At 39.6% G+C, this 25,701-nt stretch overlaps 1 protein-coding gene across 2 annotated transcripts in view; it reads right to left on the bottom strand.

Annotated features, from left to right (window-relative positions):
- EEA1 (early endosome antigen 1) overlaps positions 1-25,701 on the bottom strand; it is a 114,582-nt gene that overhangs the window by 14,432 nt on the left and 74,449 nt on the right. For both annotated transcript variants that reach the window (XM_090042682.1, XM_090042681.1), the window contains 13 exons: positions 23,953-24,102; positions 22,831-22,950; positions 22,412-22,615; positions 21,501-21,701; positions 19,641-19,754; positions 17,345-17,500; positions 13,992-14,131; positions 12,604-12,934; positions 10,910-11,011; positions 10,088-10,282; positions 9,006-9,188; positions 1,116-1,301; positions 585-716 (listed from right to left, as the gene is read on the bottom strand). In XM_090042682.1, coding sequence (XP_089898808.1) covers positions 585-716; positions 1,116-1,301; positions 9,006-9,188; positions 10,088-10,282; positions 10,910-11,011; positions 12,604-12,934; positions 13,992-14,131; positions 17,345-17,500; positions 19,641-19,754; positions 21,501-21,701; positions 22,412-22,615; positions 22,831-22,950; positions 23,953-24,102 — 2,214 coding nt within the window. The remainder of the gene's footprint in view (positions 1-584; positions 717-1,115; positions 1,302-9,005; positions 9,189-10,087; positions 10,283-10,909; positions 11,012-12,603; positions 12,935-13,991; positions 14,132-17,344; positions 17,501-19,640; positions 19,755-21,500; positions 21,702-22,411; positions 22,616-22,830; positions 22,951-23,952; positions 24,103-25,701) is intronic.

The raw sequence follows: 25,701 nt of genomic DNA on the forward strand, positions 1-25,701 counted from the left end.
CAACCATCCCACTGCTCTGTCCCGCTCCATGCCTGGGGCCTGCAGCCACACATTCTGGCCCCAAGCCACACACACCAGCCAGGCTCAGCAGTAGCCTTCTCAACTCCCTTCATCACTCCCTTCCTCACTATGAGGGGCCTCAAAACTCCCCCACCAGACTTACCTGTGGGGAGCAGCTGTCCAGGCTGCCATGTGCATGTGTAAGCACACACATGCACACGGCACCTCCTGCCTGACTGCACTCCTCCCACTCCCTGCAGCCCCTTACAGGCTGGAATTCTACCTGCCTACAAGGGGAAACCCGCTATTTCCCAACTTTTTCTCCTTAAAATGAAAAAATCCGGGTTTTATGATGTTTTTCCGTTGTGAATGGAAAACCCGGATCCTGGATTATTCCTGAGTCAGTACTGTTTTTTAACCTTTGGGAGGCCACTTAACAGAACAGAAAAACAGTATTATTTAATAACACTCTATTCACAAAGCAAACAGAATTACAATTTATACATGTCATGTAAGGACATGTAAGTAATAGGGCATATTCTTCCACTTCCACCTCACTACCTGGAGGTGCAATCTCCACATACCTTCTGCAGTTCTTGCTTGTAGGTTCTAAGCTCTTCATTCAGGCCAGCAGTCTCTTTTTCTAGCCTATTTTTTATTTCCTGGAGTTCTGTTGTTTTACATTTTTCATTCACCAAATCTTTCTCTTTCAAAACCTTCACAAAAAGAAGTCCACAAAAATAAAGAACATACTCAAGGGGATAGTTCCAAAATTAATGTTTGGGGGAAATGTATCATTGTAAAAATTTCTGATGAAATATGACTGCCTTATCTCTCTGCTCACAACCAACTTAAAGAGAAAAACTTATCATTTGATTGATCTTTAAAACAGGAAATCTGTTTATTTGAATCTTACAGTAAATTAAATTTTGCCAACTTTGGTTTGAATTAGACTATCATTTCAAGTATTTAAAATATTTCAATATCAGTGGTCCAATAAACAGCTTGAAGCATAAATATAAACTACCATAGCACACACTGAGAAATCTTAATGCATCTTTAAATAAGTTTAAATTAGAAAAGGAAAAGAGGAAAGAGGTGGATAAGCAAGATACCTTGTCTTTCTGGATTTCTTGCAACATTTTTTTCTGCTCCTCCAGGTGCCGTTCTTTTTTTGACACATCCTGTTCCAAGGTAGACTGCATTTTCTTAAGTTCTTGGATCAACTGATTATGACTACCAATTTGATTCCTGCTAGAAACCAAATCCTCCTGAGCCAAAATGAGTTTCTCCTCTATGGACTAAATTACAAAAATAGCAATAAGCTGTCAGTACTCAACTGCAATAGCCAGGGCTCCACATTAGCCAAAATAATATAAACATTTGTGTTACAAATCTTTACGGAGAGATCAGCATTTGATGTGCACTATTTAGTTGTTAATTTTAGAACACAACTAGCAACTTCTAGGGAAAGAGAGCCTTCCCTCATAACGTCCCCAGCAACAGAAGTGTAGCTTACATGTTTCAACTGTGCAGTGGAAAAGACAGCAGAAAATGAACTCTTACAAATATGTTCTCATCTCTAGGCATGCTGAATTGAAGGTAGTTGAACACACTGAGAACTGAGAAATCTATAGTGTGAGGTTTCTCAGAAGCACTCGGTACCACATTCTGAGGCTCAGCTGCATTCCTGTTTTAACAAGGCCCAAGTGCTTTGAACGTGCAAGCCATAATGCATAGCATATGGCTTGCTAACATTTAACATATATTTTCAGAATGAAATGTTTTATGGTCTCAGTTAAATCAAGCATTTTAAAACCTGAATTGAACCATTCTTGAAACTCCACTACACATATTTTATTTTAATTGACATCCAACCATCCCTTTTATCTAGTAGAAAAGCTCAGATATTCCCGTCAAAGTTTTTAAGACCTAGAATCTACACCTTACTGTCCCAAAGAAAATCTCTCTATAATAGTTGCAAACTTCAGTTACAATAATTACACAATTAAACCGTTTGGGGTTTATAGTTTTTCTTTCTTCTTTTTAAAACAAAATCTAAAGCAGGGATTGGTTCCATTTTGGATTCAAAGACCACATAATATTCACATAAACACTGCAGTAGGAAAAGCAACATTTTGTAGGGTATAATAATAGGATTGCATAGATTATATTTCACATGCACAAGGATGCAAGCAGAAAGGAATTCAAAACAACGGTGAATGTAACTGGGCAATATCTTCACCATAGCAAAGGGGACAGAGAGAGACAGAGAAATACAAAGAGACAGAGAGAATGAAGAGAGCAAAGCCAAACAAACGAGATGCCACAGCTTTATAGGGTACTAATGAGCAAAAGGCTGGCAGTAAGCACCTAAAAAAAAGGGCTTTCCAAAACTAATTTACCTTGCATCTTATTCTAAAATTGTTTAGAACTTTGTTAGCTCTTCCATTACTAACATTCACACATGTTGTGTTGATAATCTTTTAATTATTTATTTAGAATGTGTTTTGTACCCTCCACTCACTCTAAATTAAACTTTGCTTTAAAGAATTAACCTAGAGAGCCAAAGAACAATCCAGACTCTGTTTTATCCCTTTCTCTAATGCTTTGTTACCTTCCCTAGAGAGATCCAACATTTCAAGGCAAGAACTGTACTCTATATTGTTAGGACAATGCCTACATTCATTCTGGGAGCCATCATAGAAGGCAATTACCTTTACCACCTGGTGGGCAAGTCTACACGTTCAACTGATATACCATAATTATGACGCATTAAGTTTAGTGCCTGTAATTACAGGTACTAACTTAATATGTTGTAATCAGAGCTGCTGAGCAGTAATGCTCAGTAGCTCTGTAGGTTAATTCTTTAAAGCAAAGTTTAATTTAGAGTGAGTGGAGGGTACAACACTGCACACTAGCACAGGTTTTGCCTGCCCCACTAAAACACAGAATTAGTCTACTGTGCCTTTAGCATCTTGTGTAGACATGCCCAGTTACTCAAACTCGAACTGGTCACTTAAGTTAACAGCTGATAAGCAATTATGAGAGAAGCAAACAACTATCAATCACAACAAAAGTTAAAGTAGGAGTGGAGGTAGTGATTTGAAAAAGTTTACAATTCAATCTAAAAAAGTGCTGCAAGAAAACTTTGACCCTAGCAAAAAGCAAAGGAACAGAAAATTATTGAGAAGGTACAAGCATGTACTCACAGAAGTCATAACAAGATTCAAGTCCCAATTTACTTCGCTTTTAACCACATCTAAATTAAAAGGTCCTTGCTGTATACAAATGATGACAGTTGCCATCAAATAAAAGTTTCATTTAGATTTAATGACTTTGATGACCTCTTAAAAAAAAATAAACCCGAAGATTTAAGCTTGTTTTTTTCCTCCGGGGTACTTTCACTCATAATAAAAAGATGGCTATTATTACAGCATTCCAAACTCACATGATAATCAGTCACTTTCCTCCCCCAAGTTTCAGAACATTTCATGTTTTCTTAAGACTGTAGGTCCTGGAGTTATGAGACTACATTAAGTATCTCAGCTTTTGCTGAAAAAGCTTCTAGCTTGCAACTTGAAAAAATGGTAAAAAGTTCATGTGAAAAGGTCCAGAAACCAAGTGGAAAGCAACCATCTTTTCTTACATCTCATTAAGGGGTTGCCATAATTTTAACTGAAGTTGGTAAAACTTTTTTTATGCACTTCCAGAGGCCAATCTTTTTCTGCCCAGGGATAGGTTTGGCACTCTTCTTTTGCTGAGCAGTCTTAAGAACATTCAGGGCACATAAGCACTGAGCAGGGAGTCCCCAAAGGCAGCCAAAGGAAATGCTAAACACAGTGGCAGGTGCAAATGTCTGTCCCTTATGTATCTGATAAAGGTGCCTGCACACTGTGATCCCAGATGATGCAGCACCCAACTGTCCTAGGACAGATGCTCTCTTAACAAGCAAAACGTAGCCTGTTTCCACAACCAAGCAGAGGCAGGCACTTCACCAAGAGAAAGTAAGGGAGCTCTTGGTTTTGGTCCAGCTCCCAATGATATTTATGCATGTTGCATTAGTCACTGAATAAAATGCAGTAAAAGCTTTAGTGCAGTTAAAATATAGGACGAATTAAAGTCCATACCATAGTTTAACAGTAACATCACTTACACACTTAACTTCATCCAATGTAAAATGGTTTGACAATTTTTGTGGGGCAGGGACAAGTCATATCTTTAATTTGTTTTTAATTAAACCATATATATATTATTTTGTATAAACTATTTTTTAAATAATGTAAATTTAAATGATTAATGTATTATTTCTATCACTGTCCCACTTCCCACTGCCTCCTACTTAACCAATTCTTTTCACTTTGGCTGATGGTAAAGTTAGGTGGCGTGTTCTTTTATTATAACCCAGGCTTTGACATTAATCAGTCCTTCCATCCTTCAGCTCTGTTGATAGGAGTAGGAGGACGAGGAGGAATGGAGTATACTGAAGAAGCTGTCTGATCTACATCTAGCCTTCACATAACAGTCACCTAAATATTCAAATGCAAGTCTTCACTTAAACAGCTCTCACCTGCTTTTCATCATACTGTATCCTCCCAGTTCCTTTAGCTGGTCAGCAAACAGCTCAACAGCCTCACACTGATATTCCTTATACATGCCAGTAGATGGTGCTGTCAGCACAGTACAACACATCCCCTGCAATCCTACCCAGAAACTATAGGAGCCCTCGGGTCATCTCAAATGTGTGACAGGGACTTTGCATCCCTACATGTGTGTAACATTTGCTTCCTAAACATCCTTGTGCCAAGTTCTGTTAAACAGTTTGGCCTTTCCTATTTTATTTTTCTTTAGAGAAAATTTAAAACAAAGAAATGATCTCCTCCGACTCAGACTTAATCAAGATTATTTAAAACTTCTCTTGAAATCACGAGAGCTCAGAATTGGTCTGCAGTGACTATGTTGGCTCTGCTAAAAGTCCTGATGCAAAAGAAAATTGAGATCATTTAAATTCGTATGTTTCAGGATTTGTTAGTCTATAAGAAAAGAAAATAATGCTTCAAATGTTTCAAACTGGCTGCAAGTAAGATACTTTCTATCTATAATAAACGAAGCTATGCCAGGGATCTATAACCCCCAGGCAAAATTTGGGTGGGTGTCAGACCCAAATGGTAAGGATCTGGCTTAATGATCTATTTGATATCAGCTCCCCTCCCCAACACTGCATACTTTTGTGTAGCCAATGGGTGGCAGAGGTTGCACTTGAGATTTATAGAACTCCTCTATTGAAAGAATTTCCAGAGTTCAGTGATTAATTGTCAACTATCCAAATGCTTCCTTGCTAGCATTTTGGACTGTATGGACAACAACATTTCCTTTTACTTACTTTAACTAAAATAACAGGAGGCGTACACCCGATGAGAGGGAGGGGCCATCACCAGGGAGGACTATACCTCTGTTGCTTGGGGCTGTAGAGGGGCAGTCAGGAAGGCCAAGGCAGAGATGAGATGGAACTGGAACTAGCTACCCAGATCAAGGACACCAAGAAGTCCTTTTTTAAATACATAAGGGGTAAAAAGAAGTTACCAGGTAACGTGGGGCCTCTGCAGGACACGCTAGGAAATCTGGTTGTTGCACCAGACAGCAAAGCTAACCTATTTAACAATTTCTTTGCCTCCATTTTTCTGAGCAGGGACTGGATCACCCTCTCCACCGGGACCCCGATAGGACCCAGGGGAGGCACACCCAGGCCTAGGGTCAGTGAGGATCTAGTCAGGGAACTTCTGCAGGGACTGGACGCATTTAAATCAGCTGGTCCTGACGATCTCCACCCCAGAGAGCTGAGGGAATTAGCAGAGGTCACTGTGGGACCCCTGGCAGAGGAGGGCCACTCACATGATCAGGGTGAAGCTAAGGGACCTGAACCTGTTCAGCCTCCACAAGAGAAGGCTGAGGGGGGGGGAATCTAGTGGCCTGTTACAAACTAGTCAGGGGGACCAGCAGGCATTTGGGGGAGTTCCCCCGAGCACTACCAGGAGTGACAAGGAATAAGTCACAAGCTGGCAGAGAGTAGATTCAGACTAGACATCAGGATGTGCTACTGCACTGTCAAGGCAGCTAGGGCCTGGAACCAACTTCCAAGAGAAGCGGTGCTGGCTCCTACCCTGGGGGTCTTTAAAAGGAGGCTAGATGAACACCTTGCCAGGGTCGTTTGACTCTAGTACGCTTTCCTGCCACGGCAGGGGGTCGGACTTGATGATCTGCTCAGGTCCCTTCCAACCCTACCAACTATGAAACTATGAAACATTTTCTACTAAATTGTTTTAAGTATATACTCTGAACAATGATGTATAGTATGCCCAAGATTAAGGGGCTTCAAGACAGCACGGGGCAGGGTCTTCATGGAGACCAGCCCAAACTCAGCTGGCAAGGTGCACCGCTGCGCGGGAAGCCGCTCCGAGGCCAGGATCTTACAGTGGTGACAGCACAAGCCAGAGCCAAGGCAGAGCCACAATCCGCTACCCAGAGGTGTGCAGGCAATGGACTGTGGCTCTGCCCTGGCTCCAGCCTACACTTTCACTGTTGCAAGATCCTGGACCTTGCCCCAGCCCCAGAGAAGCTTCCCACCCATCTGCATGCCCCTTGGGCCAGTCTCCGTGAAGACCCTGGCCCTGCGCTGCCACAGCCCCTCTGCTCCTGGGAGAGACCTGCCAGAGTAACGCAAGCAGGGGCTGGGAAATGGGAGTCCAGTCACTGGCTGGATCCACTATTTTGCCCAACCCTACCTTAACATATCAGAAGTTACCACCAATATTGATCTGCAATAGTTTGTGTGTGCACTGGGAATTCTGCTTCCTGCTTCAGACTGCCCAGGGCCACGCAGCCCTGCCTACCTGTGAGGCAAGCAGCCATTCCAGGCAGGTGACGGTCAACGGGACACAATGGTAGCAGTGGCTGAAGGTGGGAGGGACTACAGAGGCCCAATGGGCCACACAGCCCTGACTAACAGCTTGCTGCATGGAGTTCCCACTCAGACACAAGGTGGTACTGCTCTGCTCCATCTGCCCATCAACAATTGCATCCAGCCTCAAATCAAGCTCACAGTTCTTAATTTTTTATGGGCTGCTCTTTTTTTTCCAGGGATGTTGGAAGATATTGGATTTTGCTGTTTGAAATGGAAGCTTCACAACGTGAAGAAGAAAGAAGCCAAATTCAACAGCAACATATCCTCCCCAAGGACTAAATATTAACACCGGATTTATGGCACCCCACATCCTACCTGCTATCTGAAAACCCCAGGTATCTTGCCTGCACCAGCCATAGTCTCCTCCTCATTTGCATTCTCAGAGAGCAGCTTTTCACAAACTAGCTTTTCTACCTGGGAAAACTCTTACCATACCCAATTCCTGCTTGGCCTGATGAAGCTTCTTTTCTAACCAGGAGAACTCTTAAAATCTTTAATTTCACCTTTGCCTGATGAAGAGCGTCTGACTCCAAAAGCTTGCAAAGAAAAAAAGCAAATATTTAAAAAGCCCTTCAGCAAAGGGCACTAACTTTGTTTGGGATTTCTAGGCACCGCTGTAAAAACTCCACAGAAACATCAATCTACAATTTGTTCCTATTGCGTCACTCTTCTCACCTTTGTCTATGCAGAAGTTGAAACATGGAGAGCAGTAGCAGCCCTATTTTAAACATGTACAGCACAATTCTTTCCAATTCTGATAGCTGCCCCTGTGGTCTACTTTACATAATGCTTGTCTGAGGTATATTTGCAACAGCTAATAGTTCAGAAGTGTATCTGTTCACAAAGAAAGCATAATACCATGCAGAGTCAGCCCAATACTTTCACAGGTAACATCCATTACAAAATAATGGTCTAAATGAGTCAAGGGAAGTAAGTTCAAATTGGTTGGTGTATTTTAGTCTCTATGAAATAGAATTTTTTTAACTATTGTCATTTTATAACCATCCCAAAACACTCCAAACTGAATCCAGGGACTCACTCAACCATTGCTGAATCTGAGCTGCCACTTCAACAGAACATAGCATGCAATCTACACTAACAGAAGATTAATGCAAACTCTTTAACCAAGAGCAGTGGGTAATACTGTAGGGAGGAAGACTACCTCCCAAGCTGGAGTTTGGCTAGGGCACTCAAAATCAGTATGCCCACCTTTCTGAAAGAACCAAGAGTCTTTTAATGACTGTGAATGATCAGAGCCAAGTTTTACCCCTCTTCCTAAAGGACAACCTCTCAAACAAAGCAATATTAAACAGCAAATGAGACAAGGGTCTAACACTGGCTCAGAGGAAAGAATGCCTGTTAACTGCTAACGTTCCAGCAGTATTTGAGCTTTCTTGAAGATTTCCCAGCCAAACACTAACAAGACCAAATTGCTTATATTTGCCATTCCAGCTTCAGATTCTCCACAAAACACTCTTTAAAAATTACATGTTGAGCAGATACTGTATACAATATAGCCAAAACAACTGAGACCCCAGTACAGCAATGCAGAATGAATGTGTCTGCTGTAGGAATGTAAGCCAAGAAGCATTATCAACACTTGTGTCAAAAGAGAAGAATTAAAAAAGATATTTTCTGGAAGAAACAGGATTTGGGTTATTCCTAGCATGTCAGCAAGATGGCTACCCTCATTAGTATTTGTGCCAGGAACTACGGTATATTTAAGGATAAGACTAAGGAAGAGCATTCCACAGGTCAGTTTGGAGGACACGCTCTTGAAAAAGTTTTATTTTTTAAATTTCTTCTGGCAACCCAAATATTACTGCTATAAAATATTGTGAATCAGAAGGGCATTCTATGTCAGGACAATGCACTTCGCATTTAAATTAATTCCAGTATGTGTTTTGTCCTGAAGAAAAGAAGGAAAAATTATAACATAGTAAGACTGTTTTCCTTTATGTAGATTTAATTTGGCTCCTTTATATTTATCCTGAAGTAAATGGATCTATTAAGTCGCTTCTGACCTTAAAATGACTTACTGTACCTTAAGGTCTTGCCTTGTTGCCAGCAGTTCAGACTCTTTACCATAAAGATCCAACTGAAGTTTTTCCATATTTTCTTGATGTTTTTCATGGACCTTCTGCAATTCTGCTAATTTTCCTTTCTCTGCTTTAAGTTCCTGTGCTGACAATGTCGTCTGTTGCTGCAGTTTGTTCTCTAATTCTGCCTGAAATGCACACATCATACAAAATATTGGAATTATCAATTAAAAAACACAACAATTATTTTATTTTTTATTCATTTTACAAATTTTAGCAGCCACCACTCACACCAGATACAAAATTGAGCAAGGGAAGATTACTGAGTTATGTTATATTCAGCCTCTTGTAGGTTTAAATCAACTGTAATATCTTAGATTAACACAGAGATTTAAATTGCCTCTCTTTTAATTACACTCCAGGCATTACTTATTCTAAGAGACCAGCCAGTTTTTAAACATCTAAATAATATTTTAATTTAAATATTTTTAATTCCCACTAGCAGAACAGTAGGAAGCTGCTGCAATACAGATTCGCTAGATACAAAATGTTCCAACTCAGCCTTGTAACAGCAAAATCCACAAGCACCAATCTGCCTATGGCTATACTGTCTGAATTTCTTACCTTAATGGACAATGTTCAAATGACATCAAGACATTTTTCTTACTGCACAAAATTAGTTTAAAACTACCAGATACTGAAATGCTAAAACATTTGTGTCTGAACTACTTTCATGGCACTGCCTACTGCTGCACAAGATAGCAACTTTTGCAATGCTGCCTCTGGATGCGGTAAAGTGAATGCAGCAGGTCTAGCTAGTTTTATCAATTCAGTGACATATCGTAATTTCATAGAATCCCATAATTCAGTATTGGGGCCTCATATTCAAATGCTTTTTATCATTTCAACCATGAACAATATCTGATGGGTTTAACTCCATATCCTGGCCTTGCGATAGCTGAAACATACAGCCATTCCTGAAAAAGCTATTTCATCACCTAGATAATGACCCAGAAACAGCATCATGCCCCAGAATTCATACTAATTTCCTTTATAAGTAAGAGGAATGAACAAAATTTAGAGCTACCTTTTCCAAAAGGGCAGCTTTTAATTCAGCCTGCAACGTTTCATTTTGTCTTTTCTTCTGATCAAACGATTCCTTTAGCTCCCTCAGTTTCCCCTGGAGATTCTGTTCGCTCTTTTCTTTCTCTTTCAGAAGACTCTGAAATTCCACTATTTGTCCTCGTACTAAATCAAGCTCTACTGTCAACTGCTTAGAAATCTGTATTTTTAAAAAAAAAAAAGTCACATATGACTTTTACCATAATCATTATTAGTCAGTGTCGTGTAGCACTACATTTCAGATTTACAGTTAATAACTTCTAAACATTTGGATTTTCTTTATAACACAGGAGCAGAATAGGGCCAATGCCATAAAAAACTTATTAGCAGGTCTCTTCTTTTTTAAATTCTAGGGTAACATAATAGATTTAACTGTTTGTTTGTTAAAAATTCAGACTACGCCTTACAAAGATAACGGTTTGGGGGGAAGATTTTATGTTTCCTCCAAAACCGCAGACAGCATACTAAAAAAGGGGTAAGTAGATGTCTAAGCCCAAAACACATTAAGAGATATGAACTATCATCTTTCTAAGAGATGTTAATTCAAATACCTAACAATTCACACACCCCAAAATTCAAAACATACAAGAAGGCAGATGGACAAGGACCAAGTGTTGTAACTGTACCCTGTGCATGGAAGAAGAGAGGGGACCATATTAAAATCCATACAATCTTCTACAAGTATCACTTTGTCTTGGGGTCTTTGAGAGAATAACTGTTTTGTCCACTTCAATATGTAATTTAAAAAGCAGTCTTTTTATCTGATAGATGAAGTTTGGAATCTTACCCCTTCCTGTTTTTCAAGTGAATTTTTCAACTCATTCCGTTCTTTAGCAACAGATTCTGTTTGCACTTGGAGTTGATGTTTTAAATCTTGGCATGATTTTTCCTTTAAAAAAAATCAGAGTGAGCATTACAAAGCAGTCATCATATACTACTATAGATTCTTTTGCCAAAATATTTCAGTTCTGGAAATGCATTATGAACTGTACCTATAGTAGACACACAACTCTAGTCAGTCTTCCCAGGTCACTACAGCTAAGCAAGTACAGGAGTGCTTTCCAGAATGGGAACAATTAACTGAATTAAGGGTTGGGTGATGGCTGTGTACTTGAGCCAAAAGGGCTACAGCTTTAAAATGAAGGAATGAAAAGGAAGATTTTTTTCCTGGGGCACTGAAAAATATATTAGGAACAAATCATTATTTCTGATACAGAAGACTTGCACTCAACGTAGTGACAGAATCAGGTATTTACTAGTAACAAGATCTGTTTAATATTTTTGCCAACAGGCAATTTTTAGACAAATTCCTTTATGTTGGCATGAATATAATGGCAGTGTGGTCTGGACAGTGCTCTCTTCTCAGAATTCTGTCAGTCCAGTTTTAAAGTGGTCATTTTTTTTTTTTTTTTATTGAATAGGATTTGGTCTTGAAGACAATGGCAAGATGCGGCTGACTTGAGAACCGGAAGCGAAGTTTTTGTGTTCTTTTTAAAACAGTTCAGACAGGAAAGTTAATCCTTGCGGTTTTAAGACAACTGTACTTAGTTAAGCAGCTAAATAAAACTTTTCAGTCACAGACAAGAAACAAAGGGCTTTTTATAGAAGGTGTAAGAGATGGAAGAAAGTGTTATTTTTTTTAACTGTAAGTAAAGACTATTCTAACGCAAAAATAAAAATAGCCATATATGGGGGTTGAGGAAAAGGTCCAATACAAAACAGGAAAAGAAACTGGGAAAATGTAACAACAATCAAATCTAAAAACAGAAAGTTTACAAGTAGTATTAAAGCTATCTTCAGTGATGTCAGTGTCAGATAAAGTTGGGGGAGGGAAGAGAAGAAGGGTTGAGAAAAGACTGTAGGTTTTTTAATTGAGTAACAACCATAAAAGGTTATTTTATTGCAATATTGGATTATTCCTGGCTGAACATTTCACTACCACACTGCTACTACTTAGATCACAAATTCATTTGACCTGCACACAGCTTTTGCACCACCACCATCACAGTTTTGCTATTTCCCAAAGTAATGTGTACACACAGCTATGCTCCTGAAAGTGAAAGCAACCTTTTAACAGGCTGGCATGAAAGTCTAAAAATAAAACACTAACAAGTTGATAAAAACAGTATCAAGGCTCATGATCTGTTTTTAGAGGTCTGGCCATGCTCCTTGTACACTTCACATACAATTGTTACCAACGTTCATCACTGGTGTCTGATTTCTTTTCCCATATTAACACACATAGGACTGGTTTCTGGTATGAACCAATGTTTACAAGTAAAAAAAAAAAATCCAGCTCAAATTCATACTAAACACAATTAAAAGTTCAGTTTTGTTCTCCTTGGGGCAATTCACACAGAGTCACCACTTCTGCAAACTTAGAAGTAATTTTCCTATTAGAGTGCAAAGCACAGATGAACAACGTATAAGCTAACTGAAAAAATGGCCAATACCGGATGCCAGGTGAAAACCATGACTAACCGTTTCTGCCAAAGCTGCTTTTCCTTTCTGTTTCTCCTTTTCTAAGTCATCTTTTGTATATTTCAAGGATTCACTAGTTTTTGATAGTTTATCTTTGGTAACGGTGAGGTCTTTTAATAAAGTATCTTTCTCTGACTTGGTTTGCTGCAGCTCTGACGTCATTACTTGTATCTTGCCATCTAGTTCCTTTAGTTGTTTGGTTGTCTCTTGATTTAATTTCTCAAAGTCCCTTTTAAGGCTTGCTTTTTCTCCCTCTTGCTTTGAAATATGCTGTTTTGCTTGTTCAAGGGCATCAGATTTCTTCTGCAGATCCAATTTAGTATTAGACACACTGTAAATACAAAGTAGAACCATGAAACAAGCTTTTTAAAACTCTGCCAAAGTTCATGTAATTAAATCTAACACTTTACAATTAAGAATGTTAATTGTACACGTGATCTACACCATCGTTTTTCAGTTGGTATGTAGATGTTTGTTTCTCTAATTAAATATATTTTGCACTCTAAAACCCCATTTTCAGATTGTCTTCTTCCTTAAACATTCATAAACTACCCTCTGAGAGCTTAAATGCTCACCGCAAATTGATATTTGAAATGTTACATAACTAAGGCATCTTCAGGAGCAGCTCTCTGAACAGGCTGAGACCTCTAGATCAAATGACAACCTACTCTTTGGCTCTTTGGGAGTCACATGCACTTCTCCCCACAAAATTAAGATGGGGCTTATGCTTTAAAAAAGGCTTCTTCTGACTGCTGGAAAAACTGCACTTGCAGTTAAAACATCCAGACCAGCTTTAATGCTTGTATGTAATGACCAAATATGTTGAAAGCCCCTATCCCCACTTGCATCTTAGACTTAAGTCTGCTTACAATTTCACAAATATGTTTTTTTTCCTCTAGAATAATATAACCATCTTTTTCCCAGCCAATATTAGGTTCAGGTGGTCATGCTGATGTTTCTCATTACCATGCGTAATACAGTTACGAATCCCATATTGGGAAGGGTCCATAACTGAGTGATATAACGCTGCCTGCCGACAGCCGCCTTCCTACTGATGACGCAACAAGCAGGTTGTACAAAGAAGGGTGAGACAAGGGAAGAAGAAATGCATTGATATTACTTAGAACTCATCTGACATGCAGGCAGATGGGACCTAGCATTTAAGCAGTGGCTGAAGCGCAAGAAGGGAAACTGACAGCAACCCCGTTCTCCTCTGTGAGGCAAATAAGATGTGTAGTTACTTTCAAGTTTAGGGTGAGTTTGGAACTCAGGGAAGTGTACGGACTAGAAATTTCAGTTTGGGCATACAGACATAAATCTAGTCCAATTCAACTTTGAATCCAGGTTTCCCAATCTGAAAAGCAGGATATTAAACAGGGTTAACATACACTTCTTTTTCTGCTTTGAGTTGATTGCTCAATTCTGCTGTCCTAAGGCCTAACTCTGTACACTGCTGCCGCTGCTGTTGCAACTCCTGAAGAGCCTGTTCTTTGCTTGCTTTGGCTTCAAGGCTGTCGGCTTCAAGTTTCTTGAAAAGAAAAGTTTAAAAAAGCTACTATTACCATATACACAGTCCTCAGGGCACACCCACCACACCCTTTATTTCATGGCAATCTAAAACCCACAAAAAAATATCAAGGTTCCTAGACAACTCCATGATGTAGATTTAAACAGATTTTGAATACTTTTTCATACAGTATTCCATTAGTGAGGGAGAGAATGGAATGAAGAAATTGCTCATTTAAACTTGCAAATGTTTTTTAAAAATATCCTAAAGGGAATTGTTATTATCTATATAAAAATGTGCCCTTCAGGTCAATTCCTCAGCTGGTATAAATTAATGGAGCTCCCCTGACTTCAAGGGGATTTTGGCCATTTACACTAGCTGAGGATCTGACCATCGTATTAACGTAACAATAACCAAGATGAGCTGCAACTGCAAGTAAGCCTAAGTTAAACAAATAAATCTATTTTATTTATTTATTCAAATTACGCCGAATTGGAAAAAAGACATACAATCACACACGTGCAGCAACAGAGTTCACAAGTCGATACATCCTAGAAACTGAAGTTTCATTTGTGGGCAGCTTTGTCTCAATGTAGGGGCTTAAAATAAGCATAGAACTTTAGTAATTCAATGCATTTGCAGACCCAAACTCTCAAACTATCATACACCAAAGTGAAAAAACCCCAGAGAATTATTACTTGTTGGCACAATGCAACAACATTGCTACACAGACTGTCTTCTGGTGATATTAGCAATACCATCTCGAAACTGAAGAAAAATGAACAAGCAGAAAAACTGTATTGACAAATCAGGCAATTTTCCTTGTAGTAAATTTTATGCAGCTACTTGAGACACTCCACCAGGACAGGGAGGAAAAGTTACAGAACAAGTGGGGACACAAAACAATTATGCTTATATATGAGATGAGATATCTTTTCATCTATAATGCTGTAAAAAAATACAGAGATTTTCTCCCCTCATCCTTATGAAAAGTTAGAGCCCCTTCTTTCAAGCTACATGGAGTTGCCATCTTCCTTGTGTACCAAAGAACACCACCCTGAAAATAAAATTCTCCACTGCTGCTCAGTTGTATGAATCATGTATGTATACTGATCCAAAAAGCAACATCAAATGTATATGGCAGACCAGAAACATCAAGTGAAACAACCAGATCTCACTACTAGATCAGAAAATAGTGCAGTAATAAATATCATGCACACATTAACTCTCTCTTAAAACAGAAATAATATACCCACCTTACTGTTGTCTGCAAAAGAAAGCTTATTGGCATATACCCAGGGTTGTACTTAAGTCCAATTATATTGTCAAAATTTTGCCAAGGTTTCAACAGCAATATCCTACCTACTCTGTGGGGGTATTAATAAGCATAGATCACTTCTTGTGGAAGGCCAGGATTTGGCCAGTGCAGTATAACTGACAAGTTTAGTGTCTTGGGAAGGGTGGATGCTGAGGGAGGTGCTTTGCAAGGGAGATTTCTACCAGAGACTCAAAAGACTTACGTTCACGCTCAATAATTTATAAGAGGAACAACACACCCTCTCTCTGTGATTATGTATATTTCTTATGGTGTTTTATAAACATTACACCAAATATATGCACACCCTAGGGATAGACTCTGTAAAAACTCCTATGCATGAACTGATCATATTGCATTTAGGGTTGCATACACATGTTCAAATGATCTGAGAGAATTCTACTGGGTTTGATTTCCTGGTAGAAAAAGCTTACTCAGAGGTTGCATCTATCCATGCACTTTACTGAGCTAACTAATTTGCCCCACAGTAAAGCATCACAGTCTACACATGCACTGGTAACAGGGCACAGTAAACTAATTAACTATGCCGTAGGACAGTACTATCTTACGGCAGAGTCATTTACTGCGCCGAAACACACATGTAAAATGGTGATCAGGCAGGGGCCAGACTCCCGCTTGCCACCTAGCCACACAGCTCTGCAGAGTCTGCACCCTTGTGCCCAGCTAACCCCTCTGCCGCCCAACACTGCCACCCACAGGTCCAGGCCTGCTCTGTCCCAGCTCAAATTGCTGCTGTCCTGGGCATACATGTAGACGCTGCACCTTGGAGCAATTTAATCCTGTGTGAGGAGTGCTGAAGTTTATTGTGTGAAAAGACATTCAAATGCTGAGCCCCTGAAGAGCCCCTGAAGAACAGAGAGCTTGTAATGCTGATGTTACACAGCCAGGGGGGCCCTGTGCACCCATTTCAGCATGCTCTGCAGCATCCTCAGTCAGCTTAGAGAGAGATGGCAGTGTACAGAGCAGTCCACCTGACCCAGACTTCTCAGTGCCTCCCTGCCGCACAAGGTAAGAATTGTGAAGGGAGAATGTTCTGCTCCCTGCTAAGCAGGAGCAGTGTCCAGCAAGTGACACACTGTCTGCCAGGGACATCTGTACACTCATAGTTTCTACTGGGAGATTAATAACTCTCCCAACTGAATGTCTGTATGTGACCTAGAACTTTACTTCTCAATTAAGGGTGATAGAAAAACTATTGACTTCAATGGTAGCCAAGTTAACCCCTTAGCATCTGGGGGTCTGGACCATTATGCCTTAAGCAGGTACACAGAAAGGCTGCCTGTTTTTCCAAGACTGCCTGTCTTGTTGTCAACTTTATGTACACTAATATATCAAATATAGATGTCAGGTAAAAGAAAATCAAATTCAAAAGTCCCCTTGAATTCAAATGTGATAACCATAAGAAGTCAGCATAGAAAGTAGTATTTAAATAGGATAATTAAAAAACAGACAGATAGCCCTATCTTCCTGATGCACACAAACAGAAAATACTGCCCATAAAGGTAGAGGCTCTGTGTAAGTTATAACTTTTAACAACTTCCTTGTGTCATGCTCAGTGTTAGTATTAAGAGTTAAAGAAATATGGGTGTAGAAGAGACAATAATAATGAAAAGGCAGAAATTTGCTATCTGCCGAAAAAAAGGGAATAATGGTGAAAAATAAAGTTATTTAAGTGCAATAAATAGTGTCATCCTCTCGCCTGTAATTTAAGCACAGCTCTGCTCAATGTTGTTCCTATACATGGAGCAAAGAGAGGTAGTTAGCTGTACTGGTCTGAAATCAGGAAGAATTGAACCTTACATAAGCTTATGCATCTCTGATCCAGTTAATCTATAACATGCAACTCTACACAGAGAAAGACAGCTTTAAAAATCTGAAGTTACGCATTTAATACAAACCTTAAGCTGTCCCTCTAGTTCGTCAGTTTTCTGTTCTAAATGAAAGTGTTTCTCTTTGTACTCTTTAAGATTAGCTTCCAGCTGTGTACAATACTCCTGCTTATCATTCAGCTTAGCTGTAACCTGATCCAGCTGAGTGCTGACCTTATTTAACTCCTGTGAAATAAAATATAATTGAATGAATTTTATTATGACTAACCGTTTTTAAATTATTAAAGGTCTCAAAATGAATGCTTAAAATGTTGCCATTTGTCTAAAATGTTCAAACCAAATGAAACTATAGCAGTTCCTAGCATTGATTTCCAATGAGCAAAAATATCTAAAGCTTAAAATTTAGCTGTTGGAAACAAGAAGAACCAACAGCATGGACCCAGTCAGCTTTCAAGACCACTAATGGCTCCTGGATTATATTTAGAACTACTGGTATAACACAGAAAGTTATTTTCTAACAGAAAGAGTATATACTGCTGCTAGTCTTTTACAGCACCAGTTATCATCAAAGCACCAGGCACCCCACAGAAAGCTTGACCAATTTCTATGACACTGGTGTAGCAGCTTAAATAACTGTGCAGCAGCATCATTTAAAGTAAGAGACTGAGGTTTGTCTTTTATATTTATTATAGTTAAGGAAAATTACTACAGAAGGTCTGTAACTACACCTCATAAGGCAAAAAATATAATAGTGGTAATTGAAAGTGGTTTGGAATTACGCACATTTCTAAGATGTCAGTCTGGTAACTTTTTGCTTCCGATTATTTAATTTATTGCATTTTGGTTTTAACATGAACACCCAAATAAGAGGCCATTATTTAGGGCTGGTACGCCCCAAAAAATCTTACTGACATAACTAGGTGTGTGTGATTTTAAATTCACTGTTATTATTTTGGTGCAAGTCTGAGTGGATGTTTATTTTGGAATAAGTGCTTTACCTTAATTTAGCACAGCTTTGTTTTATTTATTTGAGTCTGCCAACAAAAACGCTGCCTTGCTTTACTAAGTGCACTTTGTAAATCCTTTAGGCCTCCTCTACATATTACATTTATGCTGCAATTAACATGATAGTCACAGCATTAATGGCAAGGGTGTTACATGGGCACCCAATTTAAGGCACCATAAAATAGCAAGCTAGCTATACAAATGTTCTACACTATTCTGTATTGTAGAACATTTTTATAGCTAGTTTGTACAGCACCATAAATTAAAAGTGTAGCAGATCGAGGCCAGGGCTGACAATCAGCTGACTGTCAGTTCCAGCCAAGGACTGCACCAGGTCTCAAACTGAGTACCCAGATTTCAGTCTACCAGTGCAGGGAAAGTCCAGAATCATGATTATGACCCCAGGCTCCCCATGTACCAGCAAGTATAACAAGCATGACTGATCTTTGACATGACAAGAGGTACAATTGTTAGAATCAAGGAATTTGATCCCATTGTGCCTTTAAATGAATATGTGCCAGGGACCTTAGCCATCATGCCAGTTAGAAACAATTCCTGTAAAAATGAAGGCCTAGGTTCAAAGCATAAAATCCGTCTGAAAAAAAAAAAACACAACAAAAAACAGACTGGGGCATGGACAAGTCACCATACCAGGAAAGACTGAACAGGCTAGGACTCTAGTTTCGAAAGAATGCCATGGCAGGGTAGGATAGAGGTCTATAAAATCACAAAGAACAGGGACCAAGTGAACAGGGAACTGTTGTTTACCAAGTCCCAGAATATTAGAACTAAGCAGCATTTACTTAAATTAGTAGGTGACAGCTTTTAAACTAACAAGGAAAAGTAGTTTTTATTTTTTGTGGAATTCAATGCCAGAGGAGGTGGTGGAGGCAGAAAGTATAGCCAGGTTCAAAAAGGGACTGGGCAAATTCATGGTTGAAAATCTGTTAATGGCTATTAAACAGAATGGTTGGAGATGTTTTGATCTCTAAACTAAAAATGGTGGATGCCAGAGAGGTTATGGAATATGGGATACATCACTGTAGAGAGATCCAGTTTGATTCTTTCCCTCTATAACATCCACTTGTGCCACTGCCAGAGCCTGGATACTGGGCTAGATAAGACCACTGATCTGACCCAATATGGCACTTACATTCTTAATTCTACAGTGAGCATTGGTTTTCATACCAAAACCCCCACCCTTCCAACTTTATTATAGCCAATAAAACAAAACATACATTACATAGTTACCCATCTTGATAACAAGTGCAAAAACATACAGGTTTGATTTCTTCCCCTCCCCCACCTAAATCTCTCTGATTTTCTATGCAGGTTACCTAGTAGCATTATTGTGTCCCACCTGTTGTTTATCTTGTAGTGCATGCTGGGCAGTGTCTAAGTGATTCTGAAGATCTGCTCTCTGAGCAGTTTTTGAAGCTTCTGCTGAAAGCAGCAGTTCAGTCTTTGCTTTTATCTGAAAGAATATGCACCAATGCTGTTTTTAGTTTATGGATAAGAGAAAATGGCAGCTGCAATGGAAAAGTTTATCCACCACTAATATTATACCCATTTATTGGTAAATTTTGGTAACTCACACAAAAAGGTGTTGGATACAAGACATATAAGATAAGTGCTATCAAGGTAGTTTAGACATCTGAACAAAGAACACAACACAATAAAATGAAATTAGTTACCAATTTCTTTTCAGAGTTTGAGCCCAGTTCAACTCCTCTATAGTCAAGAAAGACTTCCCTTGACACGGTAAGTTGAATTAGGCCCAAGTCACCCCAGCCACACCCAAACTTGAGGTTGTGCATGCTTTCAGAACCCAGAAAGTACTACAAGTACAGTAAAATCCCTATTATCCAGCATTTGAGTAACCAGAACACTCTATTAATCAGAATTTCTAGCCAGCTGGCCAGACACAAGCGGAGGGAGTGGGGAAAGCTCACACGCGGCTGCTGCTGCCACTCACCACCCTGCACAGTAGCTGCTTGGCATGCAGCTGCCACCATCCCCCAACCCCCTGCTCCATGGGTGGCCACCACCACTCCCCCCATCATTTTTAGATACCCAGCACCCCCCCATTCCCCACTCGTGCCAGATAACAGGGATTTTACTGTATTTATCTTAGAAAAAAGCCGTATTCGCTGATGCGTGTACTATACAAGGGAGACTGCACCCTTAGGTACCACTGGCCCCTTTTTCTGTTCCTACTGCCTGAAATAACAGAATCTGATGAGCAAATACAAAGGGTGTCAGTGTGAATCTGACTGCATATAAATCTCTTTAACTAGTGGTAGGAACTTTCTCTCCCTTGTTAACAGTCCCATTCTGCCATGCCTCAAAGGCAATAGCAGAAGCCACATGGACTTAACAGAAACTCATTATGGGTTTAAATGGTTTCTACAGAGTCCACCCCCTTGCACTTTTGGAGACTGACTTCTTTCAAAAATAACACTAAGAGAACTAGCAGAAAGATGGAGGAGTAATTAACTGTAAGTTTAATCAACCAAGATTTCCTCTCACAAAATTAACAGTTACACCAAGTAAAAGGTATTGCTACAAATCAAACCCCATGTACCATTACTAGTTACTACACAGATTCCAGAAATGTTTATCAAGGCAAGCCTAGAGTAGTTACCAAGCTTCTAGTCAAACATGCATATCTCCTCATGCCTGAATGCACACCTCCTTACAGATTGAGTGGATTGCTACCTTATATTTCAGCAAGCTCTTAAATGTGATAACATTCCCTTGCAAGATACTACTTGCTTAGTTTTACTGTATTAGTCAAAAAATGCTACACACAGTGAGATACAAAACCAAGTGAAAAATCAGTAGTCTAAACTTGATCATAGCAGAACCACGCTTTGACTGGCTCTCACCTTGCTGCGAGGAGTCCAAAACAATCAAAAGACATTTGGCAGAATGGGCTTATTAACCTTGAAACATTTAGCGACTTAAAGAGTTTTAATGAGACAGGTCCTGGCTTTGTTGTTTAATTTTTTTCCTGACTTTTGCATCTTGGATGTCTGCCAGACTGTATCTTGCTTATGGTACTCTGCTTAGCCATCTGTTGCTCAGACCAAGCAATCTTTGGTATAAACTTAGCCTAATAGCTTTATGTACTCAGATCTCTTTCTTCCATAACCAACTGTGAATAAAATTGTTCATTAGTATATAGCACAAAGTGTTCACTAGTATATAGCTCAGTCACCTGTATATCAAGTTGGGATACTTTCTCTTTGCTTTCATTGAGCTGGCTATTTAGTTCAGCAATGTTTGTTTCCAGGGAGAGCACACGGTCTTGAGCGGCTCTTAGATGTGCTTTCTGCTCCTGCACCTGCTCATGCAAATTCTCTTGGGCTTGCTTATGACTTTCTGACTGATTCTTTAGCTTCTCTGTTAGCTGAGTGACCTACAAGGGAAACAAAATGTTAATTAGAAGAAATAAAAGAAACCCTAACATTCAAATGTTATCATAGGTTTTATGATCCAAACTTGATATTAACTCTTGGAAGGTTCTCTTTCTGGACTACATGACCACTTGACAAGTTCCTGCTCTGTTTTGACAAGAAGTTCATAGCTAGCAGGCACGATCATTCTCATACCATACTATCATGTATGCACCTTTTTACTGATAGCCCGCTAGCAATTCCTGAACTGAGAAGCCAGTGGAAAGTGGATGATGCTAATTTATACTAAAATGATACAACATACAGGTGACATCTACTGCGACTTGAGTTTCACTGAAAGGAGTCTCACACTTACGGCACAGGATTCACTCTCTCTCACATCTGAAAAAATACAGGATGTTTTCCCTTTAACACTACATATTTCTTCACAAAATGATATGGACCCATATCTTGGTCCATACGTAAGTTGCATCCCTATTACAGGAAAGCCTCAATGCTTACTTCTATTAGAACAGGAGGAGAGAACACTCACCAAATAAGACACAAAACCTGTCAAATTTATGAGGTATTCAAAGTGCAATACTGTAAGAAACAGCAAAGTACAGTGAGGGCTGAAGTTGCAGACAGATGGGAACAAAAGGACACTGCTGTTATATAAGACATCACAAGATAGTGGGGGGTTTTGTGTATTGGAATTACTTGCATTTCTTACCTGTTCTTGCAACATATGATTTTTTTCTTGCAGCTGGTTAAGAACTGCAGTTTCTCCTTCACCAGCTTGAATTTTTGCATACAGGTCCTCTCTTTCCTTTTCTAGCAGGGAGATGTTCTCTTTACTCTTTTGCAGCAAGGCCTCAAGGTTTTGAATTTTTTGGTCCTTATCTCCAATCTGACGTAATACTTGCTCCAAATCATTCTAGCAAAACACATATTAGCTTTCTTAATTTACAGAGACCTTTAAAGTTATTCCTAATGCATAAGATGTTAACTATCAAATTCTATAAATAGCTATTGCATACTCTGTTTTAGAAAAGGAAATACGTGAGATTAGAAAATCACGCGTCATAATAGATCAGCAATATTAAGTACAACAGTGTACTGGTTCTAGGAGAGGTATAGTGTTTATTTTACCTGGGCTTCTCGCAGTTTTGCTGTAGTATTTTGCTGAAGAGTCTGTTGCTCCTGATGTTGCTGCTTGGCTTTATCTAACTGATGCTGCAATTCGGTGAAATTTGCTGCTTTTTCCTTTAGCTTAAAAAAATTAAAACATCAAGTTCTGGAGTGAACACTGACAGGCACAATTCGGTATTTCCCATAATAATAAAAGACTGTACATTAAACACGTATTTCCCAACAGATTTAAAGTATGAATCTGCCATGCCATTTCTAGAACAAAGAATCAAAATTGAAGTTTTTGTCACTACTGGCGATAGGAATATTTCATAGAATGAAAGCCATGCCAGGTAATAGATGTGTTATTTTACATCTTGGTATCCAACTATGCTGAGTGAAATTTGCAGCAAAGGTACAAATTTACATCACTAGCAGATTTAGTAATAATGTCATCAATGTTTGTTTTAATACACTTTCCAAAGCTAAGTACTAACTAGTATTAGTCATATGATTCCTACTAAAGTCAACAACTTACTACTGAACTAGCATAAAACTCTAAAAAATTTCAACTTTACAGGCAAGTCTGTGTATAGCAGTGAGTGTTCATGTACCTATAGATAGATGGATAGATATAGGTTCTTATTGAAAAAATGGATACATAATTGATTATTAAAATGACTGGTTTCTACCTCTACACATGCCACTCATATCTTGTTATGCCACACCTGCTATTTCTTCTACTTGGACTTGAACTCCCAAAAATATCACCACAAACACAGCAGTCCTCTAACACAGAGTAAAGGGCTTTGTAAATACATGTTGATCTTTTGGCATGATCAGATCCCTCAGACAGGGGGACAAAGGACCTGACATACTAAATAGGTAAAAATAAATCATTTTATCATTTTAGCTTTCTAAAACTCAAAGTGTCAGTCAGACAATTCTGCCTAAAAGGCAGGCAGATTTTTACATGGCAGTTGTATTTTATGAAATACAATTACATTTTAACAAAGTTATTTAATAAAGCTTTCAGATAGACATAAGCTAAAAATGCCAACACTACTAAAAGCAGGTAGCAAATGTAACACACAGCCCAATGTCAGACTACATATGAAATTACATCCTGTGCATAACCCCTACCTGTTCTTCAGCACGGGATAGTTTTAATTGCAGATCAGCCACCTGCTGTTCTTTATCCATCAGTTTTTCACTAGACAACTGTCTCTGTTCTTTAAGCCTACCATGTGCTTCACCTAGCTGGCGCTCTGTTTCCAGAAGTTTACTGTGCAACTGCAGGCGAGAAGAAAGTACTGTCTTAACTTCTTCAACCATTATACTGAATTTAAGACTTAACAACACATAATATAGTAATTTTCCTCTTTTTTATTATGTAAGAACAGTACTAATAAAACATCAAAAACACTCTGCAAGTATGTAACAGAGTCTACCTGACACGAACAATATCATTCAACTACCCATGCAGGAAAAGGCGCAAAAAGGAAGGGCCTTCTAGTGGGAGGAAAGGTGATCCAAAAGGATCACTACTGCTTTCAATAAGTCCCTCCAGGTGAGCTCTGTTGGTTTAAGGGAACAGAACTAGGATTAAAGCATCATCTTCTCCTCCATGCATAGAAAACAGCCAAGTAGTGATGGGTGCACCAGGAAAGAACATCCCTATTTCTCTCTTCTCCAGTGACCACGACCCAAGTCCTAAAATGCTCCATTGGCTTCAGCAACAGTGTTTCAGCCAGCCCAAGGTGAGATTTCAGCTCACCCTGAGTGCACTGGCATTCCTCAGGTGAAGGGGAGACGGACGTATGAACTTTCTCAATGTGATGTGCAGAATCTTCTAAACCAGTTCTGTGTCCATAACTAACATTCCAGAACCTCGCCAAGGAACTGTAGCCTGCTCTCCAGCCGGGCTGAGGTTGGGAATCTCCCCAGGAGTGTACACAAGTTAGGAATGTGCCGCTCTCTAAATGAGCTGTTGCGTTTATTTAGTTTTTTTGCTCAGCCCTCCCACCCAGAAGTCAGTTTTAAAGAAGGCCCATGCCATACCCTGTCCTCCCACCCCACCCCCCAAATCTGTAGTTTTCATTTTGTAGGTGTTCAGTTACTTCCTAACAATCCCTACATAACAAAACCCCTACCAGTGGAGGTATGCACAGAACTACTGTAGGGTCAGTAGAAGCATCAGAACTAATGAAATACTCTCTGTAAATCTCTAAAAGCAAAACACTGAGTGGATCAGACCCCTATGAGGATCTGCAGTTAAGTTACCCCCAACACTATAAACCACCTAAGACTTAAAAACCATTCTGGATGTGGGTGAAACAGTAATTGCATCATGGTAATATAAGCAGTGTTCGCTTATACACTTTTGGAGGGTTTTATATCAATTGCTAATATTAGCGTATCTACTTAAATCCAAGACTAGTGCCGAATGGAGAAAAGAGGCCACTCATCTTGGATTTGAGTACAAAGTTGAAGGGGTGGCTGCTATGGCTGAGATTCCAGCCCTGAGTCTGGGCTGGGGCCAGGCACAGAACCTACCTGGCCTTCCCTCGTACCATCCTACCCCTTACTGTCAGGCTTGGTTCTGGTTCCATTCCCTCATAGACACAGAGCACATGGAAACTCCATTCCCTGCTTGGCCAATCGGCCATGGTGCTACTCCAGCCCTGGGCTTATGCTGCATGACCAGGCAGGGAATGGATCTTGAGTCGCATCTAACAGTAAGAGGGTGGAGGTGGGGGGGACGGTGAAGAAAAGAGTGCAAGGGGGCCACCTGACTACTGTTGCTGCTTTTCCCAGAATAGCAGGTGGGGGGGGGGGGGGGAGGGAGAGGGGACAAGAGGGGGGACGAATCTAAGACAACCCTCTGATAAT

This window comes from Crocodylus siamensis, chromosome 4 (genome assembly GCF_052110815.1).
Source record: "Crocodylus siamensis isolate JL-2025a chromosome 4, ASM5211081v1, whole genome shotgun sequence".
In the NCBI taxonomy this organism is placed as follows: domain Eukaryota; kingdom Metazoa; phylum Chordata; order Crocodylia; family Crocodylidae; genus Crocodylus; species Crocodylus siamensis.